Raw genomic sequence first — 19,507 nt, 5'->3', positions numbered from 1 at the left:
TTGGGAAATGGGGGGAAAAAATATGGAACTACCCAGACTCTGCCTAGAGCTGGGCGTCCGACCAAACTGAGCAACCGGGAAGGAAGGACCTTGGTCAAGGAGGTGACCAAGAACTTAATCACCACTGACAGAACTACAGAGTTCCTTGGCTGAGATGGGAACCTGCCAGAAGGGCAACAGTCTCTACAGCACTTCACCAATCTGGGCTTTATGGGAGCGTGACCAGACCGAAGCCACTCCTGAGAAAAAGGCACACGTCCGCATACCTGGAGTTTGCAAAAAGGCACGTAAAAGATAGCATAAGGCAAAAGATTGGTCTGATGAGACAAATGTAACTCCTTGGCCTGAATGCAAAGCGCTGTCTGAAAAAAAAAGAGAGCTCATCATCCGTCTTAACACCCTCCCTACCGTGAAGCATAGTGGCAGCATCATGCTATTGGTATGCTGTTCAGCAGCATGGACTGGGAGTCTGGTAAGGATAGAGGGGAAAATGGTTGGCAAATATGCACAACCTGCTTCAGAGAGCAGACTGGGGTGAAGATTTACATTCCAACATGACAATGACCCCAAGCATACATTCAAAGCAATACTGGAATGGCTTCAGAAAAATGTGAAAGTCCTTGAGTGGCCGAGCCAAAGCTCTGTCTTGAATCCCATTGAAAACATGTCAAACTTAAATCTGCAAGGAAGAATGGGAGAAAATCCCCAAATCCAGATGTGCAAAGCTGATAGACACCCAAGACTACTCAAAGCTGTAATTGCCACCAAAGGTGTTTCTACAAAGTATTAACTCAGGTTTGTGAATACTTATGTAAATTAGATTTCTGTATTTCATTTTCAATAAATGTGCAAATATTTTTTTACATGCTTTCACAAAATCTAAATCTATTTAGCCCATTTTTAATTGAGGCTTTAACAAAATGTGGAATAAGTCCCGTGTGTCTGTTGGTAGAGCATGGCACTTGCAATGCCAGGGTTGTGGGTTCGATTCCCACAGGGGACCAGTATGAACAAATATGAAAATGTTTGCATTCGCTACTGTAAATCTCTCTGGATAAGAGCGTCTGCTAAATGACTAAAATGGGTATGAATACTTTGAGGGTTCTGTAAGTAGATGGGGGACGCCATCTTTATTAATGTCTGCTATTGTATACTACATCCATTTCATATTTTATGTCCTGCAAAAATATGAAAATAAAAATCCTGCAATTCGTATATGTTACGAATTGTAATTCGTACAATATGTTACATATTTGTAAATGCTTAAAATCCCGTTCAATCACTTTAATTTTCATAGTCAAAATGACATGATTGGCAACATGAATTAATGCTTTGCAAAGTAACTGGCTTCTATTGAAAACATACTGCACACAGCATGTTTTGATCATCTATGTGAGATGTAGCACATCCATTTGTAATAAAGTTAATTCCAGTTTTGGAAAATTATATTGTAAACATTGTTTTGCTGATTGAATACAAAACAAAATCCAGCAAGTGTATAAGTGGTTACATGAATTAGTGCATCTCAAATTCCTTGCCACTTTGTGATCCAAGTTTTTTAACTTGCCTGACAAATTTGAATAAAATGTGCAGAAAAATTTCTCTCTGAAAAGAAATACAAGATTGGCATGTTTACAAGCTTAATTGTTAGCTAGCTACAGTATTTGAATACTTAAGGTAATAATTTATTAGGCCTACTTAATCAAAAAGTACAACATACATTTGCTGCGCTGTTTCATGTAGTTTCTGCTTCTTCATCACAAAGCAGTATCGGAAACATTAGTGCTTTTGGTAAACATACTTCTGAAATGTGCCTGCATTCTACCATGCAGAAACAAATCTGTGAAAGGTACTCATTTAGTATTTTGGCTTATTAGAGGCACATGTGAATTACATCAGTTAAAGGAGAAGTTCACTTTGTTTAACCAAATCTCTTTTTTTGTAAATAGCATGCTATAGAAGTGTCCAGCCACTTCTTTTGCGATTTCACTTGGTTTTGAGAAACCCTACCAGCAAGATACTTCCTCATGCTCTTTCTACAGTTGTAGGGGCACAGATAAAACGGCTCCAAAAACATATTTTTTTTTTTAGAAACGACAACACTCAGTATAGTGATGCATTTCTTTAGATGTTGTACACACGTGTCATTACAAACTTTATCCGCAATGTTATTCCATTTTGTTAAACTCGAGTGATACTTTCCGTGCTCAAGCATTCCCAGGTTCTCACCATAATGGGAATGAGAAAGCACACAAATGTAAATAAAAAAGAGATTTGGTAAAAAAAAAAGATGTACTCGTCCTTTAAGACTGTTCAAGTGAAATAACATGACTCAAAACAAAAATATGACTCCAGTCCTTATCACATCAGGCTCAGCCACTGTATCACACAGAGAAACATACTTTAAAATTGTCTCATCAAGATATTCTTACTGCAGATTTGGAATGATATGCTCAGCTGCCCAAATGGTTATCTATTGTAAGGGAATGTTGACATTTATCACAAGAACCTTAGTGTCACAGATATAACATCTCAAATCTCATGCTACACAAAGCGATATACCTTGTAGAATGTACACACTTGACACCTGATAACAGTCACACGAGCTCAGAGGTTTCCTGGTAGTCTGAGCTGCGGGGAGGTGGGGGATTGAGTTAAAGCTGCGGCTGGACCTGAAGGGGGGCATCTCACGTGGCATTGGAGGAGCAGCGTTGGAGGAGAAGGGCGTGGCACGTATCACAGACCCTCACTGGTTTTGGCGAGGCAGGGAGGGGCAGCTCGTTGTCAGAGCAGGCATTGCAGAAGATCTCACCACAGTTTCTACAGTGGTGCTAGAGAAATGAGACATGGAAAACACCTCAGCTTATCTAGGCAAGAAGTACACCCCAAGGAGAAGGTGGGTTATGGTTTGCATAGTTGCCATTCTTGTTAATGTCACATTTTTTGGTTTGATTGCTGGATCAGCATTGTCCCAATTAATTCCACATGAAAAATGTAATGAGTTCATCCTAACCTTTCTCCTAGAGATGGAGAACTCCTTCTCACAAAGTTTACAGTGGGTAGCATCTTTGTCCTTCAGCCAGACCTGCCCTCCCTGGAATATTTGTTAGATATGGCACTCATGGAACAGCACTGGCAAATTTCAACATGCTTGTTGGTAGTTCAGTTCAAATTAAATAAAAGTTTTGCAGATGTTATCACAGGTGCAGTGAAATACTCATGTTTCTCGCTCAAACAGTGCAGCAATATCTAGCAATACAATACACACAATCTAAAAGTAAAATTAATTCAGACATTTCAATTAAGTTGTTTTCGTCAGAAAATGTACTGAGTGGATTGAACTTTCATTTGAACAATGATGTAGAACTCAAGACACTTACCTGAAGAGCTTTATTTGCCTCTTTTATGTCTTCAATTTTAAGTTTTGATCTGGATTAAGAAAAGCCAGGCATCAGTTAACTGAATTCAGGTCTCATATTATTCATTAAAAAAATCCTTAACGGAACTTTAAAACAGTAAGAGCACTAACTAAAGGCCAGGAGGAATGAAAGGGGATCATGTATGTGATTATAGCCCCTCCACAACATAAAATAATGTTGCTTATGTTACAGCCTTTCCACTTTTATCTTAAAAGGTACGTTGAGATTGCTGTAATTGATGTGGGTAAGAGGCCGCATTCCTATTTGAAAGAGACAGTGTTAGATAAAAACGTACATCAAATGAGTTTAAAATAGACAAGTACTCGCTAAGTTTGCAGCCTAGCTCCTCCAGGGCCTGCTCCTGTTCTTCACAAATCCCCTTCAGCTGGCTGTTCTCATCCTGCAGCCTGTGGAACTCCTGGACAAAAACATGTCAAATACATCAATCCACCATGTGTATAAATATACTCTACACCTGTGACACAACAGAAACTATGTTGAACATAATACTTCTTAATGCCACAATAAACCCCACGAGGAACCCTCAAACCTTTTTAAGTCCATTTATTTGCTGGGCTTCAGCACTGAGCTGGGCGACGATGTCTCGTTCCCTCTCCAGGTCGTTCTGTAAGGTTTGCCGCCACTCCTTCTCAATCTTTAGGTCTGTCTCCAGCTGCTGCCTACAACAGGAACAAAATCCTGGATTACTATCCTTTAATCTTCATTTTGGTGCAGAGACAAACAATATATGTATTGTATATAGGAATAAGTGCTAAGAGCTACTGTAAATATACAGTATGTATGTGCACTTACATTTGTTTCTCTTTCTGGGCTATCTGCTTTTGGAGGCTGTCGGCTTTGTTGGCAAAGTCGTGCTTGAATTTGCGAGCTCCATCTTCTGCAGTCCAGCGGTCCCGCTCTGCCTCTTGTAATCTGGTGTAATTCAAACCAACTGGGTAAAACTGAGGCTCCAATCACAAAGAAAAGGGGGTACAGGGGGTTGGGATGCAATGGGACAAACTGGCAGAAGAAAAAGGGAAGACCGAACACCTACAGGCAGGCAGGCCCCTTTGGAGGGAAGATGGCCAGGCAGTGGCAGGCCAGTTTAACATTTCCATGAACACACTCATGGGGCTAAAGATGGTGTGTTCACTACACTCAAAGACAAACGTAATGGTGCTGCCAATGATTTCATCATTCCACGACCACAATTTCAAAACATTTAACTTTATTGTTTCATGTGATAAACAATTGTTATACTTTTTATTGGCTATAATGAGTATAGTATTTGCTCTTACAGATATGTTTGAGTGTATTAGTTATTACAGTGCCACAATAATGGGATGCACTACAAAACTTCCTTTTGTGAAAGAAGCGTATCTTAACATTAGACTGATACAAAAACCAATGAACTGTTACTTTACGATACTGCATATGAACAAATCCCCTGCCTAGTGTTTGCTGAGAGTTAGTGGTTGTGTTTAAAAGCTCAGAAAGAGATGTCTTTAACAAGCTTGTATTGGTTCTCAGTGTCTGTGCTGGCACATTTTACAAATGACATGGCGAGTGTGCGTGTCTGGCTCAGCAAATCTTTATCACTATTGAGATCAAGTAGGTATGATGGGGGGGGTGGGGGGTACAGGATGATAGAAAGAGGTGTATCGATGAAGAAATGAAAAGTATGAGGGTAAAAGATGGAAGCAATAAAGGCAAGAAGGAAAGCAAAAAGGGAAAGAGGATGTCAATATCAGTGAACCTCCATTTTACCAAAAACCTTAAGAAATTGTTAAGCAAAGCATTCTCATAAAGATGTCACAAAGAAGATGGAAAACCAAAGGAAGACAAAGGGAAGGATGGTCCGTGTTGACTGAGACGTGACGAAGCTATGGTCGCATCACAACACAACCAGACTACAGCCAAATCAATGCTCCAAATGATTGATAAGGTGAAACATATATTTATAAAAATACACCTACATGCAAAAAGAGGAAATACTTTGCATGCCACATTATGGCCCAGTTTCCTGCACACAGATTAAGCATTTCATCTCCACTGAAAGCACTTTTTAGTTCAGGGCTAGGCTTAATCCGGGAAACCGGGCCTTAAATATTAATTGCAAATGATTTAAGAGGATCTTTAAGTCAACACCCTTACCTTTGCTCCAGTTGTTTCATGGTTGCTGTGATTTGATTGGTCTTCTCCTCCAAACGAGTGATCATGTCGTTCTTCTGTTTCATGCCATCATCAGAAGTCTGGTTGACAACAAAAGAAAGCCCTCAGATCAGTATAGTCACTGCAAGATAACCTGCCTTCAGAAAGTATTCACACCCCTTGACATTTTCCCAATTTTTTTGTGTTACAGCCTGAATTTAAAATGTATTAAATTGAGATCTGTCACTGGCTTACACACAATAACCCATGTCAAAGTTGAATATGTTTTTAATTTGTAATCTATTTCAAAAACATTATTAAAAATGAAAAGCTGAAATGTCTCGAGTCAATATTGCTTGAGTCACCTATTAGTAAATGGGTAAAAATCAAAAAGCAGACATTGAATATCCCTTTGAGCATGGTGAAGTTGTTAATTACACTTTGTATGGTGTATCAATACACCCAATCACTACAAATATACATGCGTCCTTCCTAGCTCAGTTGCCGGATAGGAAGGAATCCACTCAGGGATTTTACCATATTTTCAACCATAGTGGTGGCTGCATCATGTTATGGGTATGCTTGAAACCGTTAAGGACTGGGGAGTTTTTCCAGGATAAAAAATTAAACAGAATGGAGTTAAGCACAGGCAGAATTCTAGAGGAAAACCTGGTTCAGCTTTCCAGCACACTGGGAGATGAATTCACCTTTCAGCAGGACAATAACCTAAGGCCAAATCTACCCCGGAGTTGCTTACCATGAAGACAATGAATTTTGGCCGAGTTACAGTTTTGACTTAAATCTACTTGAAAATCTATGGCAAGACCTGAAAATGGTTGTCTAGCTATGATAAACAACTAATTAGACAGAGCTTGAAGAATTATGAAAAGAATAAATGGGCAAATGTTGCACAATCCAGGTGTGGAAATCTCTTACCGAGACTTACCCAGATAGACTCACAGACGTAATCACTGCCAAAGGTGCTTCTATAAAAGTATTGACTCAGGGGTGTGAATACTTATGTAAATGAGATATTTCTGTATTTAATTTTCAATAAATGTGCTAACATTTCTAAAAACATGTTAACGTTTTCATTATGGGGAATAAGTCAAGGGGTATGAATACTTTCTGAAGGCACTGTAACAAACAATATAGCCTACTATATTCACAAAAGCACCAGCAAAATGTGCCATACAAAAAGCTCCACAGTACCTGCATTTTTGTGTACATTTCCACATTGATGGCCTTGACTTCGTCCAGCTGGTGGCGCAGGCCGATCAGTGTGTCCTGTTTTTCGTGAATGTCCTTCTCCAACAGTTTCATGGCCAGATCCATCTCCTGCTTCATGCTCACCTGTACCACCAACTCATTTTCCACATCCTACAGTAGGGCACAAGGACAGCAGCTGTCAGTCACCCCAAGTCCTGCTTAACTGTAAACCACTGACTCTCCTTACACAGACAATGCTACTGACTGCACCTTGCAAGCAAAGATGACCATTTCAGAATTCTGAGTTGGCTTACGTTGGCAGTGTTGCCTCTATTGTATAGGTGAGGCAGGCTCCACTTTCTACTGTAGTTCTTCCCTCAGCCGGTGCCCCCTTAGAAAAAGTATCAAGGGGAAACAACTGGATGACAACTGACCTGGCGTAGTTGACACTCCTCTCTGAGCTGTCTCCTGGCCTCGTTGTACATCTCGTCAAGGCCCTGCCTCGACTGCTTATAGGTGTCCAGCTCCACATCCACGTCAACCTGGGTCACCTGACAGTGACACAAGAGGAGACATTAGTGGATTAGACCAGACCCACATGTCCTTAGACCACAAACACAACAAATGAAGAACATGTTGAAGTCTGACTGACCAAGACAGAGAGCAGGACATTGTAAAAGGCAAACCTCAAGTTGCTGCTGAGCTTTTATGAGAATAATAGTGTTCTCATTCCTAAGCTGATGGTTCTCCTCTTGCAGTTTGATGATGTTATTTTTTGCAATCGCCAGCTACAATGAAAAGAGGTTCAAATGAACACCAAATCAGATGTATAAAATGGTAAATGCTTTAGAATGTTAGTACAGTACTAATAAGAGAGAATGCCATACCTCCTCAATGAGTTTAGAGTTTGATTTCTCCAAGTTATCGACCCTCCCTTGTAAGCCGTGTACTGAAGAACTGTGTCACAGAAACAAGTGCTAATTTAGTGCCATTTCATATTTAGTCTCTCCCAACAGACATTTGAAGAAACACACTGCTTCAAATGAGTCTACTGCATGTTCAATCAGACTTAAAAGTCCTGACAAAAGAACCCGAGTAGTCCTTTCATTGTCTTTTACAATTCAATTTCCTGCCGTTGAACTAGTGAGCTTGAGTTCTGTAGTGGTTCAGGTTGTGCAATGAACGTAAGACAATACAACAGAAGAGACATCTGTACTTGCATAACCAGTGCCAATGACTTGGCCTAAATAACAGCTGAAACACATGGTTGAGCAATTATCACACCAACATTTTTTTTAAACAATGATACAGTATGGTAAAGAAAGAGAAAAATACTTACTTAAGCTGCCTATTTAATTCTTCAACATAGTTCTTCTGGTCTAGGATGGCTGCTATTTGACCATTTCTATTGGGAAAACAAATCATGGAAGAGAAAATCTGTAAATTAGTCAACATTTATGTTCAAACGTTTCAAGCATACTATTATCCTTCTCAGCTTATCCAAGACAAATAATTTTTTAATGGGTATATTCCATCTCATTAAATCAGTGATCGAGAGAGAGAGATATACACACACACATTTTAAGGTTGTGTCTTTAGATTTGGGGCAGGGTCCCCAGACATTCTGCATGGGAAAAATGAAGTCCCCGTTGAAAATGTTTGAATACCACTGCATTAAAGTAACAAGAGTATGTACTTTACCTTTCTCCACTTCTGTAGTCATCAATGTCATTTTTCAAGTACATTGAGAAGTCAATGACCCCAACCTAAGAAATGTTAAATGTCACATACACCATTAATTAGAAATGTCTGCATAGACTGACCAGTATATTCCTTTTCAAGTTGGGCTGAGATAATTAGACTATAAAATGTCCACTACTACAATCTGAGCAGATTAGAAGCACAGCTGAACAGTTTGCACAATGTTTGCACTGTGACAGTTCTTCCAGATACTAGTTTGTTGGGATGAGACGAGTAATCTCCATGAGGTGAAAGGAACCCCAATCCTGTGTCAGCAAGTAGGACCCTGAATAACAGTGTCCTCTCACTTGCCTAATTTAAAGGCTGTCAATGGGGAATTTTTTAACAATGACTGAAGTGAGGGGTGTTGACTCACCTGTGTATCCAGGTCCTCGCCCTTGACACACAGGTTGGCATCGATCACATTGAGTCCCACCAGCAGGCCAACGATGACAGCACCCTCCTCCTCTACCATCACAGCAGAGTTGTCATAGAAATCACTGTGGGTACACAGAAAGAAACATATTTCACATTAAATTGTGAAGACAAATATAATTACTGTTTATTCTAACAGTATATCTTTGACACCTCCTTTACCCATCTGAAGGTATTAGCGTCTAGCCTGCTGAGAGGCAGATGGTGGACCCCCACTGAGGAGCCTCCCTTGTCTGCCGGCCCAAGGGGTTTGATTGGAGGAGAAACAGTGTGTGAGAAAAACAGTGTGAGTGAATTGAGACTGGGGGTACTTCCAGTACCTCAGCAGGTCCTTTCTGGTGATCAGAAGGCGGAGGTAATCAGCCAGCCTCTTCTGCATCAGGGCCAGACGCAGCCAGGCCCGAGCTCTGCCCAGTGGAGTCCTACAACAACAGAGCACAAACTGCAACTATTAGTCCAACAATCCATAGTCATATATGATATCCCTATTTACATTCCAAGTGAAGAGGCCCATGGGGCTGTGTCATTAAAATATCCAAACACTGCATCTATGTGTGTGGATATTAGATGTGGCATGCATGATTTGTGATCGACATGCAAGTTGTTTCCATGTTCAACAGCACGGCTGTGTCATCAACTTTATAGCACACTCAGAGGAAAATGTATCTGCTTGCTTTCCAAGGTTATAAAATATATGTCTTCTCCTTTATTTCTATGGTGTTCCCTTTGCAATCCGAGGTACAATTCTGCTGCTCCAGAGTTTCAGTCATAAAAACCCCCACAACTGAACAGAAAACAATGTGAAAGTACAACAATACATTGACACCACCCTGTTCTGACTCAAATGTTCTCTTTATTATATCAGTAAACAGAGGAGTCCACTTTTAGTACACTTTCAGCTTGCAGTGAACAGTAGTGGCTTTTATGGCCTACAAATGTAAACAAAACCAACATCTGTTTATTATCTATGCATAGTCACTTTACCCCCACCTACATGTACAAATGACCTGGACTAACTTGTACCCCCGCACACTGACTCAGTACCGGTACCCCTGTATATAGCCTCGTCATTGTGTTACTTTTATTTTTTCCTTTCGTTTATTTAGTAAATATTTTCTTAACTCTTTTCTGAAAACTGCATTGTTGGTTAAGGGCTTTTAAGTAAGCATTTCACGGTAAGGTCTACACCTGTTGTGATCAGCGCATGTGACAAATACATATTGATTTGATCTGAATAAAGGTCATAAAACAGAAATGTCTGAGAAAAGACAAAGTGCTGGTGCACTCAAATAGGTAAAACATGTAGTTAAAAATGTATTGTGGGGCTTACAAAAACATGTCAAACAAAGGCCAACGCGTTGCGGCATGGTGTCAGCCTTCATCAGGTATAAAGATGGCTGACACCATGCCGAAATGCTTTGACCTTTGTTTGTCATGTTAACTATTTCCAACGAAATGGCAAGAGAATAAAGGCTTTTTAGGGCTCAATTCAATCCGTAGAGCTGAAGATCAGCATTGTAGCACAATTGACATTTAAATTCAGAGTTCCGCGTCAGCGGCAACTGCATTCACAGTAAATGCTGCATCTGTCAGTTCAATCGGAAATGACCTTTACATTTCAAATGCGCTATAGCGCTGAACTTCATTGAAGCAGATTGAATCAAGCCCTTAATCAAAAAGTGTGTGTGTGTGTGTGTACTTTAGTCCTGGTAGGTCCCTGACGCTGGCTGCAATCTCTCCTGCCTCAGGACACAACTTCTCCACCATCTCCAGAGGACCCCACAGTGACTTGTTGTATCCAAGAAAGGACTTCTTCACTAGGATTGCAAAAACAAACATTGATCCTTATGCCATGGGTAATGTTACACAACACTGTCGAGAAATTGTGTCTTTGCAACCTTTAACTATCAAATAATGTATGTGAAAGGGGAGATTGCATATTTGTATATCCAGCATGTCCCGCCAAGGGCTGGCATTGGGGATTATGCAGTTGTTAGCTGCGTGTGAGTATGTGTGTGTGATTATGTATGAATGAATGTGTGTGGTGGGTGGTGTGTGTGTGTAGCTAGCTGTGTGTGATAATGTGTGTGTGTGATTATGCATGTATATGTGTGTGTGTGTGTGTGTGTGTGTGTGTGTGTGTGTGTGTGGTGTGTGTGTGTGTGTGTGTGTGATTATGTATGTATGTGTGTGTGCAGCTAGCTGTGTGTGTAGCTAGCTGTGTGTGATTGTGTGTGTGTGTGTGTGTGTAGCTAGTTGTGTGTGATTATGTGTGTGTGTAGCTAGCTGTGTGGGATTACGTGTGATTATGTGTGTGTGTGTAGCTAGCCGTGTGTGTTTGTGTGTAGTTAGTTATGTGTGATTGTGTGTGTGTGTGTGTGTGATTTTATATATATATATATATATGTATGTATGTGTGTGTGTGTAGCTAGCTGTGTGTGTAGTTAGCTATGTGTGATTGTGTGTGTGTGTGTGTGTGTGTGTGTGTGTGTGTGTGTGTGTGTGTGTGTGTGTGTGTGTGTGTGTGTGTGTGTGTGAGTGTGTGTGTATGTATGTATGTATGTAGCTAGCTGTGTGTGTAGCTAGCTGTGTGTGATTGTGTGTAGCTAGCTGTGTGTGTGTGTGTGTGTGTGTGTGTGTGTGTGTGTGTGTGTGGTGTGTGTGTGTGTGGTGGGTGGTGGGTGGTGGTAGCTAGCCCAGTGTGTGTGTGTGTGTGTGATTATGTGTGTGTAGCTAGCCCATTGTGTGTGTGTGATTATGTGTGTGTGTAGCTAGCTGTGTGTGTGTGTAGCAAGCTGTGTGTGTGTGTGTTTTTGTGCGTAGCTAGTTATGTGTGATTGTGTGTGCATGTGTTATTATGCATGTATGTATGTAGCTAGCTGTGTGTGTAGCTAGCTGTGTGTGATTGTGTGTAGCTAGCTGTGTGTGTGTGTGTGTGTGTGTGTGTGTGTGTGTGTGTGTGTGTGTGTGTGTGTGTGTGTGTGTGTGTGTGTGTGTGTGTGTGTAGCTAGCCCAGTGTGTGTGTGTGTGTGTGATTATGTGTGTGTAGCTAGCCCATTGTGTGTGTGTGATTATGTGTGTGTGTAGCTAGCTGTGTGTGTGTGTAGCAAGCTGTGTGTGTGTGTTTTTGTGCGTAGCTAGTTATGTGTGATTGTGTGTGCATGTGTTATTATGCATGTATGTATGTAGCTAGCTGTGTGTGTAGCTAGCTGTGTGTGTAGCTAGCTGTGTGTGATTGTGTGTAGTTAGCTATGTGTGATTGTGTGTGTGTATGTATGTATGTATGTATGTATGTATGTATGTATGTATGTATGTATGTGTGTAGCTAGCTGTGTGTGTGTGTGTGTGTGTGTGTGTGTGTGTGTGTGTGTGTGTGTGTGTGTGTGTGTGTGTGTGTGTGTGTGTAGCTAGCCCAGTGTGTGTGTGTGATTATGTGTGTGTGTAGCTAGCCCATTGTGTGTGTGTGATTATGTGTGTGTGTAGCTAGCCGTGTGTGTGTAGCAAGCCGTGTGTGTTTGTGTGTGTAGCTAGTTATGTGTGATTGTGTGTGCATGTGTTATTATGCATGTATGTATGTAGCTAGCTGTGTGTGTAGCTAGCTGTGTGTGATTGTGTGTAGTTAGCTATGTGTGATTGTGTGTGTGTATGTATGTATGTATGTATGTATGTATGTATGTATGTATGTATGTATGTATGTAGTGTGTGTAGCTAGCTGTGTGTGTGTGGTGTGTGTGTGTGTGTGTGTGTGTGTGTGGTGTGTGTGTGTGTGTGTGTGTGTGTGTGTGTGTGTGTAGCTAGCCCAGTGTGTGTGTGTGATTATGTGTGTGTGTAGCTAGCCCATTGTGTGTGTGTGATTATGTGTGTGTGTAGCTAGCTGTGTGTGTGTAGCAAGCCGTGTGTGTGTGTGTTTGTGTGTGTAGCTAGTTATGTGTGATTGTGTGTGCGTGTGTTATTATGTATGCATGTATGTATGTATGTATGTATGTATGTATGTATGTAGCTAGCTGTGTGTGTAGCTAGCTGTGTGTGATTGTGTGTAGTTAGCTATGTGTGATTGTGTGTGTGTGTGTGTTATTATGTATGTATGTATGTATGTATGTATGTATGTATGTATGTAGCTAGCTGTGTGTGTGTGTGTGTGTGTGTGTGTGTGTGTGTGTGTGTGTGTGTGTGATTATGTGTGTGTAGCTAGCCCATTGTGTGTGTGTGTAGCTAGCTGTGTGTGTAGCAAGCCGTGTGTGTGTGTTTTTGTGTGTAGCTAGTTATGTGTGATTGTGTGTGCATGTGTTATTATGCATGTATGTATGTAGCTAGCTGTGTGTGTAGCTAGCTGTGTGTGTAGCTAGCTGTGTGTGTAGCTAGCTGTGTGTGATTGTGTGTAGTTAGCAATGTGTGATTGTGTGTGTGTGTGTGTGTGTGTGTGTGTGTGTGTGTGTGTGTATGTATGTATGTATGTATGTATGTATGTGTGTAGCTAGCTGTGTGTGTGTGTGTGTAGCTAGCCCAGTGTGTGTGTGTGATTATGTGTGTGTGATTGTGTGTGTAGCTAGCCCATTGTGTGTGTGTGTGATTATGTGTGTGTGTAGCTAGCTGTGTGTGTGTAGCAAGCCGTGTTTGTTTGTGTGTAGCTAGTTATGTGTGTGCGTGTGTGCGTGTGTTATGTATGTATGTATGTAGCTAGCTGTGTGTGTAGCTAGCTGTGTGTGATTGTGTGTAGTTAGCTATGTGTGCTTGTGTGTATGTATGTATGTATGTATGTAGCTAGCTGTGTGTGTGTGTGTGTGTGTGTGTGTGTGTGTGTGTGTGTGTGTGTGTGTGTGTGTGTGTGTGTGTGTGTGTGTGTGTGTGTGTGTGTGTGTGTGTGTGTGTGTGTGTGTGTGTGTAGCTAGCCCAGTGTGTGTGTGTGATTATGTGTGTGTAGCTAGCCCATTGTGTGTGTGTGATTATGTGTGTGTGTAGCTAGCTGTGTGTGTGTAGCAAGCCGTGTGTGTGTGTGTGTTTGTGTGTGTAGCTAGTTATGTGTGATTGTGTGTGCGTGTGTTATTATGTATGTATGTATGTATGTATGTATGTATGTATGTATGTATGTATGTATGTATGTATGTATGTATGTATGTATGTATGTATGTATGTATGTATGTAGCTAGCTGTGTGTGTAGCTAGGTGTGTGTGATTGTGTGTAGTTAGCTATGTGTGATTGTGTGTGTGTGTGTATTATGTATGTATGTATGTATGTATGTATGTATGTATGTATGTATGTATGTATGTATGTATGTAGCTAGCTGTGTGTGTAGCTAGCTGTGTGTGTAGCTAGCTGTGTGTGATTGTGTGTAGCTAGCTGCGTGTGATTGTGTGTAGCTAGCCCGTTGTGTGTGTGTGTAGCTAGCTGTGTGTGTGTAGCTAGTTATGTGTGATTATGTGTGTGTGTAGCTAGCTGTGTGTGTGTAGCTAGTTATGTGTGATTATGTGTGTGTAGCTAGCTATGTGTGATTATGTATGTATGTATGCATGTCGTTTGTGTGTGTGTGTGTGAGTGTGTGTGTAGCTAGCTGTGTGTGAGTATGTATGTGTGTGTGTAGCTAGCTGTATGTATTCCTTATGTAATGAACATAAATTATTATGCAATGAAAACATGTCCATAAGCTGATACTGTCACCATTATGAATAGGATTCAACTAGTTCTGCACCATGGTAACGATGAGTGACTGAATACCTTTGAGGCCATGTTTGAGGCAGTGCTCCATGACAACAAAGAACTGCTGGAGTGGAGGGTAGTCGGAGTCCAGGGTGCGTCCAAAACTGAGGGCCGACTCGATCAGGCCTTTGATGCTGAGCTTGGCCATGTTCAGCAGGTTAGTTCTCTCCATCGACATAGGGTCCCGCAGAGCTAGAGAGGGAAGGGAACAGACCCACAATAGAGAGTGGTCAATTCAAACTACCTATACTATGTCACAAAACATTGATCAGAAACAGTTTTGCACTGGTCTCTAGCTGGAAATATGCAGAGATCCTATTAAATTACTTCTTATGTTTCTAATATGAGTTCTAATATGTAATTCTATGGATTTTTTCAATTTTATTAAACTAGGCAAGTTAGTTAAGAACAAATCCTTATTTACAATGACGGCCTACCCCGGCCAAACCTGGACGACGCTGGGCCAATTGCACCGCGCTATGGGACCAATCACGGCTGGATGTGATACAGCCTGGATTCGAACCAGGGACTGTAGTGACGCCTCTTGCACTGAGATGCAGTGCCTTAGACCGCTGCGCCACCCATGCTTTGGGCAGTATCTTCTACGTTTTTGAAAGGCCAGCAAGATATGGCAGCAGGCCTACAGTTTCAGAGTCTAGGCCTCAGTGATGGACTAGTGCTCTATAACAGGGGTATGCAGTATCCCCCCCCCCCGATGTTTTTATGAATATCGCTCGCAACAATAGAATACTTGTATTTTTATTAACATACCAACAGTAGAATATCTTTCTAATGATGTCAGCTTTATTTTTCAACTCCTAATATTGAGCAAATTATACTCACTGGAGTATCTGACAGCACCCGCAAACAGGCTACCATTGCGACAAGTGCCGCTGGCTGCTGGTAAGCTTTCTGGAATTGGACATAACATTTTTGCCAACACATGGCTAACCTTTGTTTAACCAGTTGCTCTTAGTGAAACTGTGTTTGCAGTTAGCCTATTAGCTAGAAAGGTCTGTTAGAATTTACACTTCCTCTTCCAATTATAATGTGGGGTGGTCAAAATAATAAAAAAACTATCTACTTTCAAATATTGAGTCCTTCTCCTTGCCATTATCATTCACATGATAAGACATGTGAATTAATTGTTTTGCTAATGTATGATGAGAGTCCTTGGGTCACCGGTTTGCCTGGGAGGGGGTCCCTGGGCAAGATAAGATTAAAGACCCCTGCACAATAACCTGTCCCCAATCAATCTGCACTCTCCCCATGTTGACAGAGCCACTGACAATAGGATAACATTTATGCAAATATTCAGACACATGGTAGAGCATGGCGCTTGCAACGCCTGTGTTGTGGGTTGATTCTCACGGGGACTAGTACCAAAAAAAAGTATGAAAATGTATGTCGCTCTGGATAAGAGCTCTGCTAAATGACTAAAATGTAAATTGGGCAAATGGCATTGAGCATGTTGCTATTCTGTTTCAGATCAGAGTAGTCAGTAGGCTGTCATTCTGTCGCACCACTTCATGTGTGAGAGTTCTATCCTTGCATTACAGGCCCAGTAATTCCAACTTCATAAGAGATGCAGCTTGCCTGCATCACCCATAGTAACCGCAGCAAGCATCACATCTGGATCACGCTATGAGCCCGACCAGCGAGCACGAGACCTTGAAAATAAGTCATTTCAATGTCTTTTGTTCATAGGGCGCGGTGTGGTTTCGAACCAGCTATTGGTCAGTAGAAAAACCACATTAACCTTCTGGTGTTATCACAATTTAACAATATTGCGGTCCGCTATCACACACTATTGTACCAGAACCCCCCCCCCCCCCCACACACACACACACACACACACACACACACACACACACACACACACACACACACACACACACACACACACACACACTAGCATCCCATTGGACTTTCACTTATTGTGTACCGTAGTGCTAACTAGCTAGCTTCGCAGTCGTTAACAGACCTGCAGGAAAGCAGCGTTTTGGTGCATTACCGGCATCTACAGTACTGTACAGGAGCAGCTCAGTCTCCCGCCTGTGTACAGCGTCCTGGCGTAAACATTTGCCAATAGAAGTATAAAGAGGGGTTCCTGCAGATACAGGAATGCCCACATGCAGGAACGCCCCGGATTGCGTGCCGCAATTACACCCTTTTCCAAATTGTCAATGAATGAATATGACTTGATTCTGATGCGCAAGCGGAAAAAGATATGCACGCTGCTAAATTGATTGTATGTTGCACTAAATCAACAATGACCGACATATGCATTTGATTATGTAACATGGGAGCAGGCACCCGATGACATGACAGCTTTGTTGATTTATGCAAAAATCTAAAACAACATGAACACATTACTCCAAATTACCTGGGACACTCCATTCGTTTACAAAAGATGTGGGTTCTGCTACCTTTGCCAGAACATGACTGCTGCTTCCTGAAAAGGTCTCCGATGCTTTCCTGGCTAGGGCAAATATGGGCGCCTGCCATCTCCCATCCCCTGCCATCATGGCCGTGGACGTGGTGCTAGCTTTTTCACCGGCCGATTTTTCTTCCTGTAACCTAAGGATTCCAAATACTTGAGACTTTTCCTTGTTGCTTTCTGCTTCAGCTAATGCAAGGTCTTGCTCTGCAGGTGTCGCCATCGTCGAAATATCATACGGTTATGGACAATTCACCTGGCGACCATTGTTGCACAAATGTTTGGGATAACATTGCTAAATGATCCAATGCCAACCCTTTAATGTTGAGCACATTTCATCTACATTCTACGAGTGAAGACCGCTTTCACAGTCATCAATAACAAATGATCCCTTATTCGGCGTAGAGTAGAGATTTGTTTACACCCTACTGAAGCTGAATCCCTCAAGTCCGTAGGGTGGTGTCAAAAACGCTCACAAAACAAAAGCACTACGTAATGGAGTGTCATACTTGGGATTCTGCTACCCTCTACCGCTGGCTGGAAGAACTACAGTTGATTATACATATACATGTATCAATTCTTTAAATTGAGTAAAATGTTAAATAGGATTAATTAAATGTTTGTCAAATATATATTTTTACTAGCCTAGCTCTGTACAGTGTTTACAGAAAATGGAAGTGATGATCAGCCATGTATATTTCTTGTCAACAAGTTAACAGAAATGTATAATCTTACTCATGAATTAAAAAATTAAGTCAGTAGATAAACGTGATGCATGTCCCTGTGAAGTTAATCATCTGAAATTGATAGTTTAAATAATTCAATATAGCCTTTCAGTAGGATTCCAGTGTCTCTAAAATAATTGTGTTGTAGCCAATTGTCTTGTACCAACCACCATGTGATTGAGAAGAAAATATAGGTTATCTGCTTTTGTTTACCTTGACTGTATGCAAGTCGCTCCATGCTCTCACTATGAGTGATGCCCCAGCGATGTAAACTCTGAGGGGAATACATAGTGTAAGATGACTTCGGCCCAAGGAGATCCTGGACACACCAATATTTGTTCTGCGATAAGAAAGGAGAGTAGTCAAAGTGCTACACAATAGGAATGCCAACAGCAATTATCATTCGTACAAAACCAACATTACAAGGGGTATGAATTTGTGGATATTTGAAATATGAAATTTACAGAAATAAAGGGGGGAAATATCATTTATGTGCATGAGGGCCAACTGAGGGGAATACAGACAGTCAGTTTGCCATAAACCAACATATATAATAATGTGCACTTTATGGTCCTTAATTTTGAATCTGGATCATAACACAGCAACTCATGAACCAATGGAGATTATCATTTTGTTTGTGTTATAAAGCAATACGATTATAACTGCTGTTCTTCCATACTGAACATTGTTCGGCAGAACAGCATTCTTATATTTTCAGAAGCAGCGCTATGTGGAGTCCATTGACAGTGTCAGTCATGTTTCTGCTGTTCTCCTGCAGATTAGCCAGTCAGTGCTAAACTATCATATGACTAATTTCCTGCTGCACCCTCCCTGTCTGTTTCAGTCCAACATGGCCTGAGATACTGTATGTACTCTACACTGCAACATCCTCCCTTCTGTGTTCTCTTGTAGAATGTTCACCGGACATATACTAATTGACATTATACACTGGCACTAAACTAACCACTGGACTGTCTGACTCTGCCAAATGGGACCCTGGATTCTACAGCATTTCTAGAGTAACATAAAATGGTGCCAACTTACCTCAGGCAGAGCAGCAACACACTATTTGTATTGGTTCAACTGGGCTCAGACTGAATCAGTAACTCCAGACCTTCCCTGGCTGGGGCCGAGGCCTGTTGGCTGTGCTGCATTGGACCTTGGTACCGAGGGAGCCTAATCCCTCTGCAGTTACAGGCAGAGGAGTGGGGATGTCTCTCAGAGGAACCACTTGGAGCACATAATACACATACGGGTAGCAGAGGAGAGGGGTCGATGAGGGCGGGGGAGGAGTCTCTCACTGAGAAGGGGAAGACGTAGTTTTGCTGAGGGCGACGAACAAACTACACAGACCAGCCAACCCCTGGCCTCCTGCAGTAATGCCGCGTTCAAAACAACAGAGAACTCGGAAATCTCCGACCAGTGCATTCAAGATAACTGCGAACTCGAGAAAAAAAAACGAGCGCCGACTGGGAAAAATCGTTTTGAACCGTCATCTAACTCGAAATTCCAAGTCCAAATATCGGGCATCTTTCTAGAGCCCCAATTTTCCGACCTGGAGATCCCCGACGTCATGATTTGACCTCTTTTAACACCCCATTCCAGAGTTCCCATTTGTCTTGAAAGTACCACAAATAAATTACAGACATTCAGGAAGTGGTTTAGTGAGCGACACCTCTGTTAGAATGCATTA

The 19,507-nt window shown here is 41.5% G+C and overlaps 1 protein-coding gene across 4 annotated transcripts; it reads right to left on the bottom strand.

Annotated features, from left to right (window-relative positions):
- Window positions 1–1,269: 1,269 nt before the first annotated feature.
- On the bottom strand, window positions 1,270–19,109 carry rufy2 (RUN and FYVE domain containing 2). 4 transcript variants are annotated; one of them, XM_014213522.3, is made up of 19 exons: window positions 18,859–19,109; window positions 18,028–18,154; window positions 14,668–14,841; window positions 10,654–10,771; window positions 9,275–9,376; window positions 8,896–9,019; window positions 8,481–8,545; window positions 8,119–8,184; window positions 7,667–7,736; window positions 7,466–7,567; window positions 7,214–7,330; window positions 6,783–6,950; window positions 5,574–5,671; window positions 4,233–4,352; window positions 3,970–4,099; window positions 3,743–3,837; window positions 3,381–3,429; window positions 3,014–3,094; window positions 1,270–2,831 (listed from the first exon to the last, which is right to left on the bottom strand). In XM_014213522.3, exons 2-19 carry the CDS (start codon window positions 18,101–18,103, stop codon window positions 2,688–2,690), a joined length of 1,899 nt encoding a protein of 632 aa, XP_014068997.1. In that variant the 5' UTR covers window positions 18,104–18,154; window positions 18,859–19,109; the 3' UTR covers window positions 1,270–2,687. The 4 variants fall into 4 exon arrangements, 3 of the variants coding, with proteins under 3 accessions (XP_014068997.1, XP_014068989.1, XP_014069005.1); XR_006770905.2 differs by lacking the exons at window positions 18,028–18,154; window positions 18,859–19,109 and adding an exon at window positions 17,036–17,577 and having other exon boundaries at window positions 3,715–3,837; XM_014213514.3 differs by lacking the exons at window positions 18,028–18,154; window positions 18,859–19,109 and adding an exon at window positions 17,036–17,576.
- Between the last annotated feature and the right edge of the window lie 398 nt (window positions 19,110–19,507).

Source organism: Salmo salar, chromosome 01 (assembly GCF_965601325.2).
Source record: "Salmo salar chromosome 01, fSalSal1, whole genome shotgun sequence".
Lineage (NCBI taxonomy): Eukaryota > Metazoa > Chordata > Actinopteri > Salmoniformes > Salmonidae > Salmo > Salmo salar.
Note: the sequence above shows the minus strand (reverse complement) of the source record. Positions and strands in the feature narration are given on the sequence as shown.